Source organism: Dendropsophus ebraccatus, chromosome 5, assembly GCF_027789765.1.
Source record: "Dendropsophus ebraccatus isolate aDenEbr1 chromosome 5, aDenEbr1.pat, whole genome shotgun sequence".
In the NCBI taxonomy this organism is placed as follows: Eukaryota; Metazoa; Chordata; class Amphibia; order Anura; family Hylidae; genus Dendropsophus; species Dendropsophus ebraccatus.
This window is the reverse complement of record NC_091458.1, coordinates 49,205,136-49,222,627: the sequence shown is the minus strand read 5'-3', so window position 1 is coordinate 49,222,627 and position 17,492 is coordinate 49,205,136. Positions and strand designations below refer to the sequence as shown.

At 50.0% G+C, this 17,492-nt stretch overlaps 1 protein-coding gene across 2 annotated transcripts in view; it reads left to right on the top strand.

The window, feature by feature from the left end:
- SPMIP11 (sperm microtubule inner protein 11) overlaps nt 1-14,578 on the top strand; it is a 39,403-nt gene extending 24,825 nt beyond the window's left edge. For both annotated transcript variants that reach the window (XM_069970114.1, XM_069970113.1), the window contains exon 4: nt 14,304-14,578. In XM_069970114.1, coding sequence (XP_069826215.1) covers nt 14,304-14,352 — 49 coding nt within the window. In that variant the 3' untranslated portion in view covers nt 14,353-14,578. The remainder of the gene's footprint in view (nt 1-14,303) is intronic.
- The last annotated feature ends 2,914 nt before the right edge of the window (nt 14,579-17,492 follow it).

Sequence of the window (17,492 nt, the reverse complement as noted above, 5' to 3'; positions counted from 1 at the left end):
ATCTCAAGTCTTCCTAGGGCTGGGCGATATTGGCCTAAATCAGTATCGCGGTTTATCGCACATGTAGCCGCGGTAACGATAATTGAACGATAATTATGACACACCCCTTTTTTGCAAACCACACCCACTTGCTGTGCCAAACTGGCGATATTTTGATTCAAAAAAGTAAAATAGAACTCACTGAGCAGCAACCCATGGTTAGTCTATTATCATTATTATTATTTGTCATTATTAGGGGGTCTCAGCAGAGACCTGGACATGTGTATATACAGGTATACAGCCTCTACAGGGTATACACAGGTCACAGAGGGATAGGTGTGTATGACTATATGGGGGGGGATGGATTGGGGTGTATTACTATACAGGAGGTTGGGATCGGGTTACAGGACTATACAGGCAGCGCATAGGGATAGGGGGCGGATAGGGGTGTATGACTATACAGGGGGGGCGGATAGGGGTGTGTGACTATACAGGGAGGGCGAATAGGGGTGTGTGACTATACAGGGAGCGTGGATAGGGGTGTGTGACTATACGGGGGGGCGGACAGGGGTGTATGACTAATAGAGATGTATGACTATACAGGGGGGGGCAGATAGGGGCATATGACTATACATAGGGGGGCGGATAGGGGCGTATGACTATACGGGGGGAGGACAGGGGTGTATGATTATAAGAGGGGGGGCGGACTGGGGCAGCTGGGGGGGGACTGGAGCAGACACCAGGGGGACTGGGGCAGCAGGGGGGGGGGGGGAAACACAGGGGGACTGGGGCAGCTGGGGGTGACTGAAGGGGGTCTGGGGCAGGCAGGGGGTGACTGGGGCAGCTGGGGGGGACACTGGGGCAGCTGGGGGGGACACTGGGGCAGCTGGGGGGGACACTGGGGACTGGGGCAGACACAGGGGGACTGGGGAAGCTGGGGGACACACAGGGAGACTGGGGCAGCTGGGGGGGACACAGGGGGACTGGGGCAGACACCAGGGGACTGGGGAAGCTGGGGGGGGGGGACACAGGGGGAATGGGGCGACTGGGGCAGACACAGGGGGACTGGGGGAGACACAGGGGGACTGGAGCAGACACCAGGGGGACTGGGGCAGCTGGGGGGGGGGGGGGACACAGGGGGACTGGGGCAGCTGGGGGGGGGACACAGGGGGACTGGAGCAAACACCAGTGGACTGGGGCAGCGGGGGGGGGGGGCACAGGGGGACTGGGGGAGACACAGGGGGACTGGGGAATCTGGGGGGGACTGGAGCAGACACCAGGGGGACTGGGGCAGCGGGGGGGGGGGGGGGGGACAAAGGGGGACTGGGGCAGCTGGGGGGGACTGAGGGGGGACTGGGGCAGCTGGGGGGGACTGAGGGGGGTCTGGGGCAGGCAGGGGGTGACTGGGTCAGACTGGGGGTGACACAGGGGGACTGGGGCAGCTGGGGGGACACGGGGGGGACTGGGGCAGCTGGGGGGGACATGGGGGGACAGGGGCAGACACGGGGGGACAGGGGCAGACACAGGGGGGACACGGGGGGACTGGGGCAGACACAGGGGGGACACGGGGGGACACAGGGGGGGCACAGGGGGAATGGGGCAGCTGGGGAGGACACAGGGGGACTGGGGCAGACACCAGGGGACTGGGGCAGCTGGGGGGGGACACAGGGGGGCTGGGGCCCGGGGGACTGGAGCAGACACCAGGGGACTGGGGAAGCTGGGGGGGACACAGGGGGATTGGGGCAGCTGGGGGGGACACAGGGGGATTGGGGCAGCTGGGGGGACACAGGGGGACTGGAGCAGCTGGGGGGGACGCAGGGGGACTGGAGCAGCTGGGGGGGACGCAGGGGGACTGGAGCAGCTGGGGGGGACGCAGGGGGACTGGAGCAGCTGGGGGGGACGCAGGGGGACTGGAGCATCTGGGGGGGACGCAGGGGGACTGGAGCAGCTGGGGGGGACACAGGGGGACTGGAGCAGCTGGGGGGGGACACAGGGGGACTGGAGCAGCTGGGGGGGACACAGGGGGACTGGAGCAGACACCAGGGGACTGGGGCTGCTGGGGGGGACACAGAGGGACTGGAGCAGCTGGGGGGGACGCAGGGGGACTGGAGCAGCTGGGGGGGGGACACAGGGGGACTGGAGCAGCTGGGGGGGACACAGGGGGACTGGAGCAGACACCAGGGGACTGGGGCTGCTGGGGGGGACACAGAGGGACTGGAGCAGCTGGGGGGGACGCAGGGGGACTGGAGCAGCTGGGGGGGACGCAGGGGGACTGGAGCAGCTGGGGGGGACACAGGGGGACTGGAGCAGACACCAGGGGACTGGGGCTGCTGGGGGGGGGGGGACACAGAGGGACTGGAGCAGCTGGGGGGGACACAGGGGGACTGGAGCAGCTGGGGGGGACACAGGGGGACTGGAGCAGCTGGGGGGACACAGGGGGACTGGAGCAGCTGGGGGGGGGGACACAGGGGGACTGGAGCAGCTGGGGGGGGGACACAGGGGGACTGGAGCAGCTGGGGGGGGGGGACACAGGGGGACTGGGGCAGCTGGGAGGGACTGGAGCAGCTGGGGGGGACACAGGGGGACTGGGGCAGCTGGGGGGGGACACAAGGGGACTGGAGCATCTGGGGGGGGGACACAGGGGGACTGGAGCAGCTGGGGGGGGGACACAGGGGGACTGGAGCATCTGGGGGGGACACAGGGGGACTGGAGCATCTGGGGGGGACACAGGGGGACTGGAGCAGCTGGGGGGGGACACAGGGGGACTGGAGCAGCTGGGGGGGGACACAGGGGGACTGGAGCAGACACCAGGGGACTGGGGCTGCTGGGGGGGGACACAGAGGGACTGGAGCAGCTGGGGGGGGGACACAGGGGGACTGGAGCAGCTGGGGGGGGACACAGGGGGACTGGAGCAGACACCAGGGGACTGGGGCTGCTGGGGGGGGACACAGGGGGACTGGAGCAGCTGGGGGGGACACAGGGGGACTGGAGCAGCTGGGGGGACACAGGGGGACTGGAGCAGCTGGGGGGGGACACAGAGGGACTGGAGCAGCTGGGGGGGGACACAGAGGGACTGGAGCAGCTGGGGGGGACACAGGGGGACTGGAGCAGCTGGGGGGACACAGGGGGACTGGAGCAGCTGGGGGGGGACACAGAGGGACTGGAGCAGCTGGGGGGGGACACAGAGGGACTGGAGCAGCTGGGGGAGACACAGGGGGACTGGGGCAGACACCAGGGGACTGGGGAAGCTGGGGGGGGAATGGGGCGACTGGGGGGGGGACACAGGGGGACTTTGCCCTCCTCTTATTCAGGCACACAGGTTCCCCTCCCGGCCACACATGCAGGTCCCGGTCTCTGCAGGAGGCTGCAGAGACTGTAATGGTGATAGCGTCGCTGCCATTACTGGAGCTGTAGAGCGGGATCGGGGGATGCAGATCCCGCTGTTCAGCTCCAGGACCCGCAGGACGCTATCACCATTACAGTCTCTGCAGCCTGCTGCAGAGACCGGGACCTGCATGTGTGGCCGGGGCGGCGGGACGTGATATGTAGAGCTGGTCAGCCGCGGCTGTTAGGCGGAATGCCCGACCGACCTGCACCTCACTACCCGACACAAGTCCCGTCCGAGCGTGGCGGGGAGGGCAATGCTGTGTGTGCAGGGACGCCGGACGGGACCGGACTTGACGGGTGGGCGCATGGACGGACAGGTGCGGCGGGACGGGGCCTGGACGGGTGGGGAGGGAAGGGGTGAGGGCGCTCAGACGGGCGGGGGGCGCTTGGCTGCGGGGGGCGGGGCGGGCGACATTGTCACCTGGACCCTGCTGCTCCTCCACCTCCCGCTCTGATACCGGCGTCCCTGCACAAGTTATTGTGCTGTGTGTGCAGTGACGCCGGCATGTCCGAGCTGGAGGAGCAGCAGAAAAATTACAAAAATACCGCAGATACCGTCCTGGCTAAGTTGAGGTCGGTTAACCGACGCCAGTGACGGTATCGGTATTTTTGCGGTATACCGCCCAGCCCTAAGTCTTCCTATGGTTATCAGCTGCTGTATGTCCAGCTGCTGGTGTACTCTTTTCATTCTGACACAGGGCTCTCTTCTGCCACATCTGTCCGAGACAGGAACTGTTTAGAGTAGTAGCAAATCCCCATATCTATCTATTTAGATCAGTGCTTCCCAACCTTTTCCACCTCGGGGCACCCCTTGGAAAAAAAAATTAGCTCGGGGTACCCCTACTAAATAATGTTCTACAAAATAGGAAAACGGTCATACAGTGACTCATAGGTGACATCTTTTTTGATCTGAGGCGTCACTTTCCCTTTTCCTCTCCATCCAGTCCAGTCCTCCATAATGATTCCTTCCAGATATGTTTCATCTTTTCAGAACCTGCGAGACAAACAATTTAGGCTCCGCACATTTCTAGCAGCTTCCTTTCCTTTCTCCCTCCTGTAGGCTCCCAAAGTAACTGCACTGTTTGGTGTTATGTGCAGTAAAGCGAGTAGGAATGTGGGATGCCCCCTGTATGTAGGATCCCCTGCTGTGCCCCCTGTATGTAGGATTCCCTGCTGTGCCCCCATGAGCTAATAATGCCCCCTGAGGTGCCCCCATGAGCTAATAATGCCCCCAGAGGTGCCCCCATGAACTAATAATGCCCCCAGAGGTGCCCCCATGAACTAATAATGCCCCCAGAGGTGCCCCCATGAACTAATAGTGCCCCCATGAACTAATAATGCCCCCAGAGGTTCCCCCATGAACTAATAATGCCCCCAGAGGTGCCCCAGTGAGCTAATAATGCCCCCAGAGGTGCCCCAATGAGCTTATAATGCCCCCAGAAGTGCCCCCATGAGCTAATAAGGCCCCCAGAGGTGTCCTCATGAACTAATAATGCCCCCAGAGGTGCCCCCATGAACTAATTGTGCCCCCAGAGGTTCCCCCATGAACTAATAGTGCCCCCAGAGGTGCCCCCATGAACTAATAATGCCCCCAGAGGTGCCCCCATGAACTAATTGTGCCCCCAGAGGTTCCCCCATGAACTAATAGTGCCCCCAGAGGTGCCCCCATGAACTAATAATGCCCCCAGAGGTGCCCCCATGAACTAATAATGCCCCCAGAGGTGCCCCCATATACTAGTAATGCCCCCAGAGGTGCCCCCATGAGCTAATAAGGCCCCCCCAGAGGTGTCCCCATGAACTAATAATGCCCCCAGAGGTGCCCCCATGAACTAATAATGCCCCCAGAGGTGCCCCCATGAACTAATTGTGCCCCCAGAGGTGCCCCCATGAACTAATTGTGCCCCCAGAGCTAATAATGCCCCCAGAGGTGCCCCCATATGCGTGGCCGCAGCTTCTCGGGATGCTTAAAGAGACACCCTAGTGTGCCGGGGCACCCCGTTTGGGAAACGCTGAAGATAGATAGTGTGTATGCTATCCATAGCCATATACAGCTCACCTTTAGATACAAATACATAATCATTTAGACTGCATCAGTTTTGAAGATGGCAAAAATGCAAAGTGACCATATTAGCAGACAAAACTGTATGTCTTGAGGCCAGTGGTTATTACCTTAGGGGAGGAAGCTATACAAACACGGGGCCTAACAGAATGGGGACATAACAGTCGTCTGAGGCCCCAGATTAGGCTTCACTGCTCTAAGAAGACTCATGCGCTTCTTGATGTTTGATCATGATTAGAGATTAGCACAACTTGAATATGCTCAAGACCAATTGTTGGTCATTTGATTACGGGTGGCTGAAAAAGTTGGGTGTCCGAGAAAACACTGACCAATACTGATATACTGACCATAAATGTATGCTGTGGACCGGACCTCAGAGCTCCCAGCATCATGGTTCATTATGATGCTTGGAGCTTAGATTCAATGTGAGGACTTATTCCCATGTCCCGTTTCACCATTGTAACAATGAAGCACTTTGGCCCTCTTAGTCTGTAAGCACTTAAGAGCCCTCACTCCTCATGTATGGATAATTATATGTATATCTCTGTATGTCACGTTACTGTACTGACACAGCTGCGTTGCATTTAACTTTTTCAGCCACCGGTATTCAATTACCAAACGATTGGACTCGAGCATGCTCTTGTTACGCTCATCTCTAATCGTGATTTTTTTGGTTTACTTTACTTGTTCTGGATTAGGTTTTTGTTTCCTGTTGAATTTCTGATCATCTCTGTGGTGTCTTTTCGCATGTTTGTAGGCCTACTTTCTGGTTTTACCAACCTGTATTCAGCACATACAGATTGTAATCTAGATTTATGGAATCATCATGTAAACCAGTAACTTACCAGTCTACATACCCAGTATAGCCAGTGTAAACCATGCTACAGAGCATCTACAGATAACAGTACGCTGGCACCATGGATCCTACTACTGTTGCTGCTGAATGTGCACAATTTAGATGAATGTTAAAAGAACAGAAATTACGAATTTCTTTTTTTTAAATAATTCTTCAAGTTGGACCTGCGACAAATTTACAGTCTGATCGGAATTAATGTGTCTAATAAAAAAAACCCACATGACTTCAACACATGAGCGTGGCGTTATAAATACATTATCACACCCAGTAGCCTGTCAATGAGATCTTTCTGAAGCGGTTTCATCAGTATTTAATAGTCTAGGATAACCATCTTTTACTAACATGTTCAGCTCCACGGCAGGCACATAAGGGCTGGTTTGTAGATGCTCCTTAAAGGCTCTTTGCAAAGTTTTAGAACCTCACAAGTTCTGAACATGTTTCCCCCAAGGCCATTATCTCTGTCAAAGGCTTAAAGTGGCCTTACACCTGAGAAGTAGGTCGATAGGCGAACAACAATTGTATGAATGATCATTTAATGATTGATCATTTCACAGACACACTTATGCTAAGTTTACACAAGGCGATTATTGGCCCGATCGTACGATTAACAATTTCGAAGTAACGATTTTTTTTTAACGATCAGCGTTTAGACGGTACGATATATCGTACGGAAAAATAGTTTTGCAATCGTTTTGGGATCGCGCGCCCGCAGACCGCCCCCCCGCTCAACCGCAGCCCCCTGCGCCGACCCGATCACCACCCCTGCCGCTCCGATTGCCCCCCCCCCGCCGCCGCTCCAAAGGCCCCCCCGCTCCGATCGCCCCAACCGCCGTGGCCAAGAGCATACGTTACCTGCTCCGCGCAGCAGGTCTTCGGACATCCCCGACTCCCATCTTCAGCACATTGATTGGCTGAAGAGATGAGCCGGGAATTTCAAACGGCTCCTCTTCAGCCAATCAGTGCTGCCTTGCATTGATTGGCTGAAGAGGGGAGGCGGGAGTTTCAAACGGCTCCTCTTCAGCCAATCAGTGCTGAAGAGGAGCACTGATTGGCTCAAGAGGAGCCGTTTAAAATTCCCGGCTCATCTCTTCAGCCAATCAATGCGCTGAAGAGGGGAGCTGCGTGGAGCAGGTAACGTATGCTCTTGGCCGCGGCGGTGGCGATGAACGGAGCGGTGGTGGCAGCTATCGGAGCGGCGGTGGGGGTGGCGATCGGAGCGGCGGCGGGGGTGGCGATCGAGCCGGCGCAGAGGGCTGCGGATGAGCGGGGGGCCGGGCTGCGGGCGGCCGGACTATTGCGCGACGACTGTTTACACGGAACGATCGGCGAATTTTTTGTGATCGAACAGCGATTTATGAACATGTTAAAAGATCAAAATGAACGATTTTTGATCGGTCGCCGCGTTTACACGTACGATTATCGTTCAAATTCGATCGTTATCGCGAAAATTCACCCGATAATCGTTTCGTGTAATCGTAGCATTATGGTGCATTTACACAGGCAGATCTATCTGACAGATTTTGGAAGCCAAAACCAGGAATGGATTTCAAAAGAGAAGAAATCTCAGTCTTTCCTTTATGACCTGTTCCCTGTTTATGGGCTGTGCCTTGCTTTGGCTTCAAAAATCTGTCAGATAAATCTGCCTGTGTAAACGCACCAATACACATTTGAGTCCATATTAGCCAAAACAGTTGTTTAAACTAGCCGTACATGATCAGTAACACCGGATGCAGGGCAACTGATCTTTCTTGTAGTTTTTTTATTATTATTTCTTCCAAGAAAATCCTCCATTAGTGAATATTTAAAAGAGAAATCTGTCCATTAAAAAAAATAAAAAAACTGGTGGTGGGGGGGGGGGGGGGGGGAATATTAATCAAACACTATTAACCTCTCCATGTGCCCACGAAGTGCCGCACCGCAGGCTCTGGGACCCCCAACAGAATACATTTTGCCTCCAAGTCCTGATGGTGTCACAACACAGGGGAAAATGCTGAACGAGCTGATGAATTGCACGCTCGGCCATTTAGTAACTGATGCAGTTTCCTGCCCCAGTCACTGACTGGATGAGCAGCCAGTCCATCAACCGGGTTGTGATGTTGGCCCAGAAGAGGTCCCAGAGTGGTGATCTAGTGCTGGAGAGGCACAGAAAAGGATGAGTAATGATAGTCTATTATGTTCCTTCCCTGCCCCTGCAGTAGAGATGGGCGAACCGGGTTCGGGTTCAAGTCGATCCGAACCCGAACGTTCGGTATTTGATTAGTTGGGGCTGCTAAGCTAAGCTCTAAGGTTGTCTGGAAAACATGGATACAGCCAATGACTATATCCATGTTTTCCACAGCCTTAGGGTAGGGCTGGGCGATATTGGCCTAAATCAATATCGCGGTTTATCGTAAATGTAGCCGCGGTAACGATAATTGGGCGATAATTATGCCGCATCCCTTTTCTAAGCCACACCCCTTTTGCAAGCCACACCCACCTGGTCGTGCCAAACTGGCAATTTGTTTAAAAAAAGTGGGGGAAAAAGGTAGCTCACTGAGCATCAACCTGAGGCTGGGACATTTAGTCTATTTCTATTATTTGTCATTAATAGGGGGGTCTCAGAAGAACCCTGGAGGTGTATATACAGGAATAGAGCCATATACACACTACAGAACATGTATACACAGGTATACAGCTATGTACTACAAGACGTGTATATACAGGAATACACCAATATACACACTACAGGACGTGTATACACAAGTATGCCAACATTAGACTATTTAGGCCCCCAAGAGTTATATAGTGGTACATGCCTTATTCATATAGTGCCCACAGTGTGCCATAATGCCTTCCCAGCTGTGCCCATATAGTAATAATTCCATCCCAGCTGTGCCCATATAGTAATAATGCCATCCCTGCTGTGCTTATATAGTAATAATGCCATCCCAGCTGTGCTTATATAGTAATAATGCCATCCCAGCTGTGCCCCCATATAGTAATAATGCCATCCCAGCTGTGCCCCCATATAGTAATAATGCCATCTCAGCTGTGCCCCATATAGTAATAATGCCATCTCAGCTGTGCCCCATATAGTAATAATGCCATCCCAGCTGTGCCCCTATATAGTAATAATGCCATCCCAGCTGTGCTTATATAGTAATAATGCCATCTCAGCTGTGCCCCCATATAGTAATAATGCCATCTCAGCTGTGCCCTCATATAGTAATAATGCCATCCCAGCTGTGCCCATATAGTAATAATGCCATCCCTGCTGTGCTTATATAGTAATAATGCCATCCCAGCTGTGCTTATATAGTAATAATGCCATCCCAGCTGTGCCCCCATATAGTAATAATGCCATCCCAGCTGTGCCCCCATATAGTAATAATGCCATCTCAGCTGTGCCCCATATAGTAATAATGCCATCCCAGCTGTGCCCCCATATAGTAATAATGCCATCCCAGCTGTGCTTATATAGTAATAATGCCATCTCAGCTGTGCCCCCATATAGTAATAATGCCATCTCAGCTGTGCCCCCATATAGTAATAATGCCATCCCAGCTGTGCCCCATATAGTAATAATGCCATCCCAGCTGTGCCCCCATATAGTAATAATGCCATCCCAGCTGTGCCCCATATAGTAATAATGCCATCCCAGCTGTGCCCCCTTATAGTAAAAATGCCATCTCAGCTGTGCCCATATAGTAAAAATGTCATCCCAGCTGTGCCCCCATATAGTAATAATGCCATCTCAGCTGTGCCCCCATATAGTAATAATGCCATCTCAGCTGTGCCCCCCATATAGTAATAATGCCATCCCAGCGGTGCCCCCATATAGTAATAATGCCATCCCAGCTGTGCCCCCCATATAGTAATAATGCCATCTCAGCTGTGCCCATATAGTAAAAATGCCATCCCTGCTGTGCCCCCATATAGTAGTAATGCTTTTAATTGGCGAGTGAGGTTAGGAGATATAGAGATGTGGGGGGAGCTGGGACGACACTTAACTGCGCTGGGGGGGGGGGGTACCGTCCCGGAGGGCATATGCCACTCTGCCCAGTCCACCCTGGTACTTGTAGTTCCCCCGGGCGGCCCGTTCTGCTCATACCTGGAGGAGGGAGAGGGGGGCGAAGGCGGACGGGAGCCCTCACCTCATCCACGGTGCAGCAAACCGGGCGGACATTGTGGCGAAGGGCAGCGAGGCGATGCTGGGGGGACAACTGCCCATCTTATTGTGAGGGGGGGGGGGCTGGAGGCAGCGGAGACACATGGACACTCCGGGCGGGGGGGTCAGGAGGACGGGGACATACGGACACGGCGGGCAGGGGGTCAGGGGTGAGGAGACGCACGGACATGGCAGGCGGGGGGTCAGGGGTGAGAAGACGCACGGACACGGCGAGCGGGAGGTCAGGGGTGAGGGGACGCACGGACACGGCGAGCGGGAGGTCAGGGATGAGGGGACGCATGGACACGGCGAGCGGGAGGTCAGGAGGACGGGGAAGCACGGACACAGCGGGCGGGGGGTCAGGAGGAGGAACAGATACGTCGGGCAGGGGTGAGGGGGATGCAAGGAGGAGTCTTACTTGTGGGGGGTGAAAATACCGCAGATACCATCCTGGCAAAGTTGAGGTCGGTTAACTGACGCCAGGGACAGTATCGGTATTTTCACGGTATACCGCCCAGCCCTACCTTAGGGCTTTATCCAACTTCAGCAGCCACCGCTAATCAAATGCTGAAAGTTCGGGTTCGGAACGACTCGAGCATGCTCAAGGTTCGCTCATCTCTAGTTACCAGCGCCGGACTCCTCCTTTAGGGTACAAACACACACACCGTATACGCAGCAGATACGCAGCAGATTTGATGCTGTGTTTAGTTATATAGATCTAGTAGGAATCATGTCACCTTGTATGCTTCTTCCAGCTGGAAGAAATCATTTTCTTTTAGAAGAAACCACAAGCATTGACCACCTGATTAAAAAAAGCTATTCGCTATCTCAAAATCTCAAAGGCGCCAAAGCAAAGAATCAGTTAATATAATCAAACTCATGCGGCTTTGGGGTTGTTCTTCTAGGGGCAGTCAATATAATGATTTAAAGGGGGGAAGGCGAGGAGATGTCACAGCTCTCAGCTGTTCAGGAGCTTGGGAACGCCTGTTTGACTCTGTAGATTATGGAAGCATAGATGGATATATGAAAGGTACCATGCGTTCAGCGGTTTTGAATGTGAATTGCAGCTGACTGATTCCCTTTAAACTAATGGTCATCCTAAAATTTGCTACTTTTTAGTTTTTCACAAAAACTTGTGTCTTTCTTCGTTCAGTTTTATGGTAAAACCATTAATAAATTCCCCCCTTAGTATATCGTTAGGCATATTCTTCTATTCCTAAAAGCTCAGTTCTGCTCAAAAGAAAAAAAAATGGGGGTGGGGGGAGTACATGAAAGTGCATGTGCTCAAATTATTGTGCATGATGGGAAAAAAAAGAGAGTCTTGTCCGACAGGTGAGTGGGACTTATAATTAGGGTTTTGCATTTAATGTGGCACTGCTTAAAGATGGCAAAACTAAAACTAGACCACAGCTGTCAAACTTGTGGCCCTCCAGCCGATGCAAAACTTCAATTCCCTTCATGCCTAAAGAGCTAAAGCTTTAGCTGTCCAGGAATGATGGAAATTGTAGTTTTTCAACAGCTGAAGGGCCACAAGTTTGACACCTGTGGTATAGGAATAGAAGATTGTTGTCGAACTGAACTAGGCAGTGGAAAGATTAACCAGGTGCACCACTTTAAGAAAAAAAAATCTGATAGAATGTCTAGTCCAAGCCAAGAAAGAGACAATGAGGTTTTTTTTTTAAATTAATTTCCCTCCCATATATCCCCTGGAAGAGCGCAGTTGGTGTAAGTCAGCATATACTGTAGTTCCACATTTGGTGTTAAATAGATGTAAAATCTTACAGATTCCATGTCTGATATGTCTTTATACAGTAAAACTGTAACATGTGAAGAAAAGCAGCTGCTGATAATAAATATGTTGCAGCAAAGTCTAATCTGTGTAAAGTTGCTTTGGTCACAGTGGATTTGCCATGCCCTGCTGCTAATAAGCAACTTCAATACAATTCTCCACGTTGATGCAGGCGACGTGCTGGTTAATATTGCCTGCCGACACCCTTGCAGAATATGTATTCATTAACGGCTGTCCACTCGGTTTCAGCTCTGCCACTGATCCGACACCCGGAACACTAAATAATTCATTCCTAGTGAACTATATTCATGAATTATAAAACAGCTCGGTGGGTTATTGCCATATGTGAGGACCAGTGAATATTGCTCATATGCAGTGGTCTCCACCTATAAACCTTCAAGCCAATAAATATAATACACACAGTAAAAGCCTAGAGTGCATTATATTGTAAGATAATCTCTGCCACAGGTATATTGTAGTTTTAGTGATCTCCTCCATGTAAAGTGGAGGTGCCAGCTGTGCCTGAGGGTTGTTTGGTTGCCATATTACATTCCAGGGAATGGGGTGATATTATGCTATTGTTCGTGGATAACTAGATGGCGTTCTTCAGGAGTCTGGCAAAGCTGAGTGACTGGCTGACAGAGAAGCAGTCAGAGCGATTATTAGTTTAGGAAACCCATTTCACTGGCAATGCTCTTTTCACATAAATTCTGCATCCCGTAGTTCAGATTTTTCCTGTATAGATTTGAAATGAGCATTGTGAAAATAATAAAAAAAATGAGGCCTATTAAACAGGGTTAACCCCCAAACCCACCAGATCTGCAGCATACAAGCGGCAGAGACTGAGAGTATATGCACACGGAGTAATTCTAGCAGAAAACGCTGTGCTGAATCCACCGCTTATCCCCGCACGCTCCTGCTTCCCTTTCCATCAGCTCTATAGACTCCATTCTATGGTCGAGCGGATACCGCTGTCCGCCCAAAGAATTGACATAACATTTCTTTGGGCAGATGACGGAATCCGCCCTAGCATATAACAAAGCCTATGTGACAGGCGAAATTTTGAGTGGGAGTGTGGGGGAGTGAGCGTTGGATTCCGCACGGAGTTGTCCGTCAAAATTACTCCCTACGGGTGCACCTTGGATTTGGGCTGTGAATTCCATAATGCATTTTTATAGCATGAAAATTTGTCAAATAAACATACCCCTAGGAAAATATTAGAAGAGGTTCCCACATTTAGGGTCCTTATATCTTGGCAGCCCACTGATTTGAACAGGACCTAAAAAAAAAAAGAGTAGCGTTATACAAAAAGCCTTCTTGTAGCTCTGCTGCCACTATGCTCCCTGATCTACAGGCAGCATAAAAGACTCGGCTGCTACCATATCATAGCCATCACCCTGAGTGTTTGTGCTGTTTCGGAGTAATCCTAGTTGTAACTATTCTAGCAATCCAGGCTTCTAGGCCTAAAGTAGACCACAACTTCCAAAAGACGGGAAAATGATTATAACACTTTGTAGCATCCAAAGTACTCCTAATACCATCGGAGGTCGCAATCCATTGCTGTAGCCTTGTCATATGCCCAGTAGTCCACGGGCAGTAGTAGTCCCAAGTTTCTGGGCCTTAGCTGAGTGGCAGATTTCATGGTTTGGGAAACAGGCTATTTTTTTTTTTCCGAAAGAGGGGAGCAAAGGTTACTCCAGGATCCTTGGCTATGACCACTGGAAGGCCTTGACATGAGCTAGCATGATGTAGGTCCCAACATCTGGAATGATTGTGGACCAGAGCAATATTCCAGGTAGTTTTTAATGTCTGTATAAGCTGTGTGGAACATGGCTGGCTTTAGATTTTGCTTTGCAGAGCTGAGGTTATACATGTCCATCCACTCACCTTGCAAGTCTTACAATGATATACATGGTGTCCTTGTCATTAGTTATCAGTGATGTGTCTGTAACGGCGGCTTCTGGAGTAGCCTTCTAAAGGATGTACAATTTACAAACCCAGATTTGGCTAAATAAGAATATATTCCTATGTTTGTTAGAATTGAATGTATTTAATGGATTGTACTTATCTCTTTATCTTTTTGCAGGTTTGTGGATCAAATGGCAATAACAAATAAAGAATTTCGCCTGTTCTGAGCACCCCGTGATGTGTGGCAGCCAATACTTCTTCCATCATACACCTAGAGTGCCATCTGATCTAAAAAGATTTTCCATGTTGCCAAATGCTTAGTTTTTCATTGGAATACTTGTAATGGCCCTACTGGCTGAACTCATATTGTATATGGTTAGTATTAGACCTCATAATAACATGTAGATTATACATAAAGTATTTCTGAAAGCAATAAAGTACGATAACAGATGAGCAGCATGGAAATAGTAGCCATTATGTTCTTGTTGTACCAGCATACACTTAAAGGGGTAGTGCGGTGCTACACATTTATTCACTAAATAACACACATTACAAAGTTATACAACTTTGTAATGTGTGTTATTTAAGTGAATGGGCCCCCTTCCTTGTGTTCCCCCCCTGGAAGTGTGGTGCATTATACTCACCGAATTACTGTGGACCCCAGCCGCCATCTTGGGACAATGATGTAATCTTCAGGAGGCCGGCCAGACCGATCCAGCCGTCCCTCATGCTGGCCCCCCTCTGGCGCGTCATCAGCTGCTCAGCCGCGATTGTAGGGCCACACCATTAAATATGCAATGTATTTGCAATATACATTGACAAGCAGTGAATGTAAAAAGCGCTCTGTGGATCCCTATAATTTCAGCGTATGCTCCTGGCACTGGTGCAAGGCTTTAAGCCTGATCTTTCCATCTATAGTTACTTGCTGGTTTACTTCCTAGTATTGATTTGTGGCTATTTTCCAAATGTTTATTGTGGTTTCCCATCTCCAGTGCCTTGACCTAAAGGTGCCTAACGCATCTATGTTTCCTTGAGGGTGGCAGTGGCAATCCAGTAGTTATATAGATGAAACACATCCCTGTAGAATGAGTGTCATAATCATATAAAAACACAGTCTCAATCAATACAGGGCTTTGGTTGCCTTTCATGTACAACATGACTGATGCTTTTATAGGGAGAGTAGGAAAGTCATTTATTACAGGAATATTCCAGTACTAGAACACATTTTTTTAAGTATTCATGGAAGATAGACAGTAGGAAACTTGGCACTGCTTCTCTAGTGCAGAGATTAGACCGATCCTACTTGGATAGACAAACAATAAGACAGCGCTAAGGTAGGTCGTGCTCTACCATAAGACATTTTAAAAGCTAGTCAGGGTGCAATTAAAAAAAAAAAAACTACACAACAAACATACTCACCTGCCCTGATCCCCCACAGCTGCGATTTGTATAGCTTCCAGTCCCCACTGCCAACTATTACTTTATAATTCCTTTGATGTGTTATCCCTCAGCCAGGGAAAGACATTGGAACTGCAGCTGTGGGGAATAGGGGCAGGTGAGTATGTATTTTACTGTTTTTTGTTGTTTTTTTTAGGACCCAGACTCACATTACCTTTTTTATGGAGATGAAATACATTTTTAAATAAAGGACATGGGACTTCCAGATGTTTATATGAGTACTTGAATCCTGCAATTATAGGTGAACAGTTTATTGTTCAGAAAGAATTGTTCTGAACAGAAATTTATTCTCTTATCATCTTCTGTTCTGGGTGCCCAAATAAGCATCTATCCAACAGATTATCTGGCAGATTTTTTTTTTAGCCAAAGCCAGGAATGGACTATAAACATGGAACAGGTCATAAAGGAAATCAAATCCATTCCTGGCTTTGGCTTCAAATCTTTGTCAGATATTCTGTTGGTGTAATAGGGCCCTTAAGGTGGTATTACACGGAACAGTTACTGTTCGGAAAATCGAGAAATTGTTGGTCGTTTGATAGAAATCTGACATTTTTATCATTTGATTGTTCGTAAATTGTTCGGTGTAATAAGAAGTCATAGCTGAAATGTACGCAACAGCGACGGCAAAACGACCGCAAGAGCGATCATTGTTCCGTGTAATTCGGAGAACGATTTTGGGTCGTTTGCCATAGAGGTCGTTTGAGATCATTTATAGTTAGTCGTCAAAAAATCACTTGCTGTAATAGTACCCTAATGGTGCGTTTACACAGGCAGATTTATCTGACAGATTTTGGAAGCCAAAGCCAGGAATGGATTTGAAAAGGGGAGAACTCTCAGTCTTTCCTTTAGGACCCGTTCCCTGTTTATAGTCTGTTCCTGGCTTTGGCTTCCAAAATCTGTTAGATAAATCTGCCTGTGTAAACGCACCATTAGACCTTAGGTCTCCAAACTGCGGCCCTCCAGCTGTTGTGAAACTACAACTCCCATCATGCCTGGACAGCTAAAGCTTTGGATTTGGCTGTCCAGGCATGATGGGAAATGTAGTTTTGCAACAGTTGGAGGGACGCAGTTTGGAGACCCATAGCTTAGAGTATCTTCTGTTGTCTTGGTAATGAGTATATCATCTATAGTACCTGAATTGTTCTGAGAATCTGCCTACTGATAAGAGATACTGCGCTAATGGGTGAACTACCTGTCTGCTTAATGGGTGGATCAATCTATCTAATTAAGAACCTACCAGGGAAGATATATACTTCAATGGATAAAGTACTTTTTGTGGTGCAATTCCAGACACCATTGACAAACAGACTGTCTCATAGATCTCCAGAACTTGTCAAACTCTTTATTATAACATATGCCCCAGTTACAATAGGCTTTTCCTTATGTTTATACCCGATGATCTGTGCATTTTGGACCAGAGATGCGTTGGAATGGTTGCATATGTTATAATAAAATAACAGTTTGTCAAGTATTTCAACAAGTTGGTACCATCTGTTTGACAACAGTATCTGGAGCTGCGCCACAAAGGGTCCCATTAGAGTACACTGTGCTATGTGTATTGCATAGCTTATTTCAATCAAGCACATTTAGGCTGGGTTCACACTGCGGTTTTGCTGTCCGTTTATGGAAAAAAACTGATGCATTTGAGTGCATCTGTTTGGATAAGTTTTTCCACTGACTAAAAAAAATGTGATTGACCATGTTTTCTATACATAAAAAAAAAAGGATCTGTTGTCATCTGTTTTTTTTTTTAATAGTGGAAGTGCATTAGTTTTTTTTTTTTCTTTAAAAAAAAAAAATGCAGTGTGAACCAAGCCTTATACATTCATTAGTGTTTTTCTTGGGGATTCTGATCCTGGTCTCCTGATATAAATCTATAACTTTTTCAGGTAAGAGGTTGTTCACTATA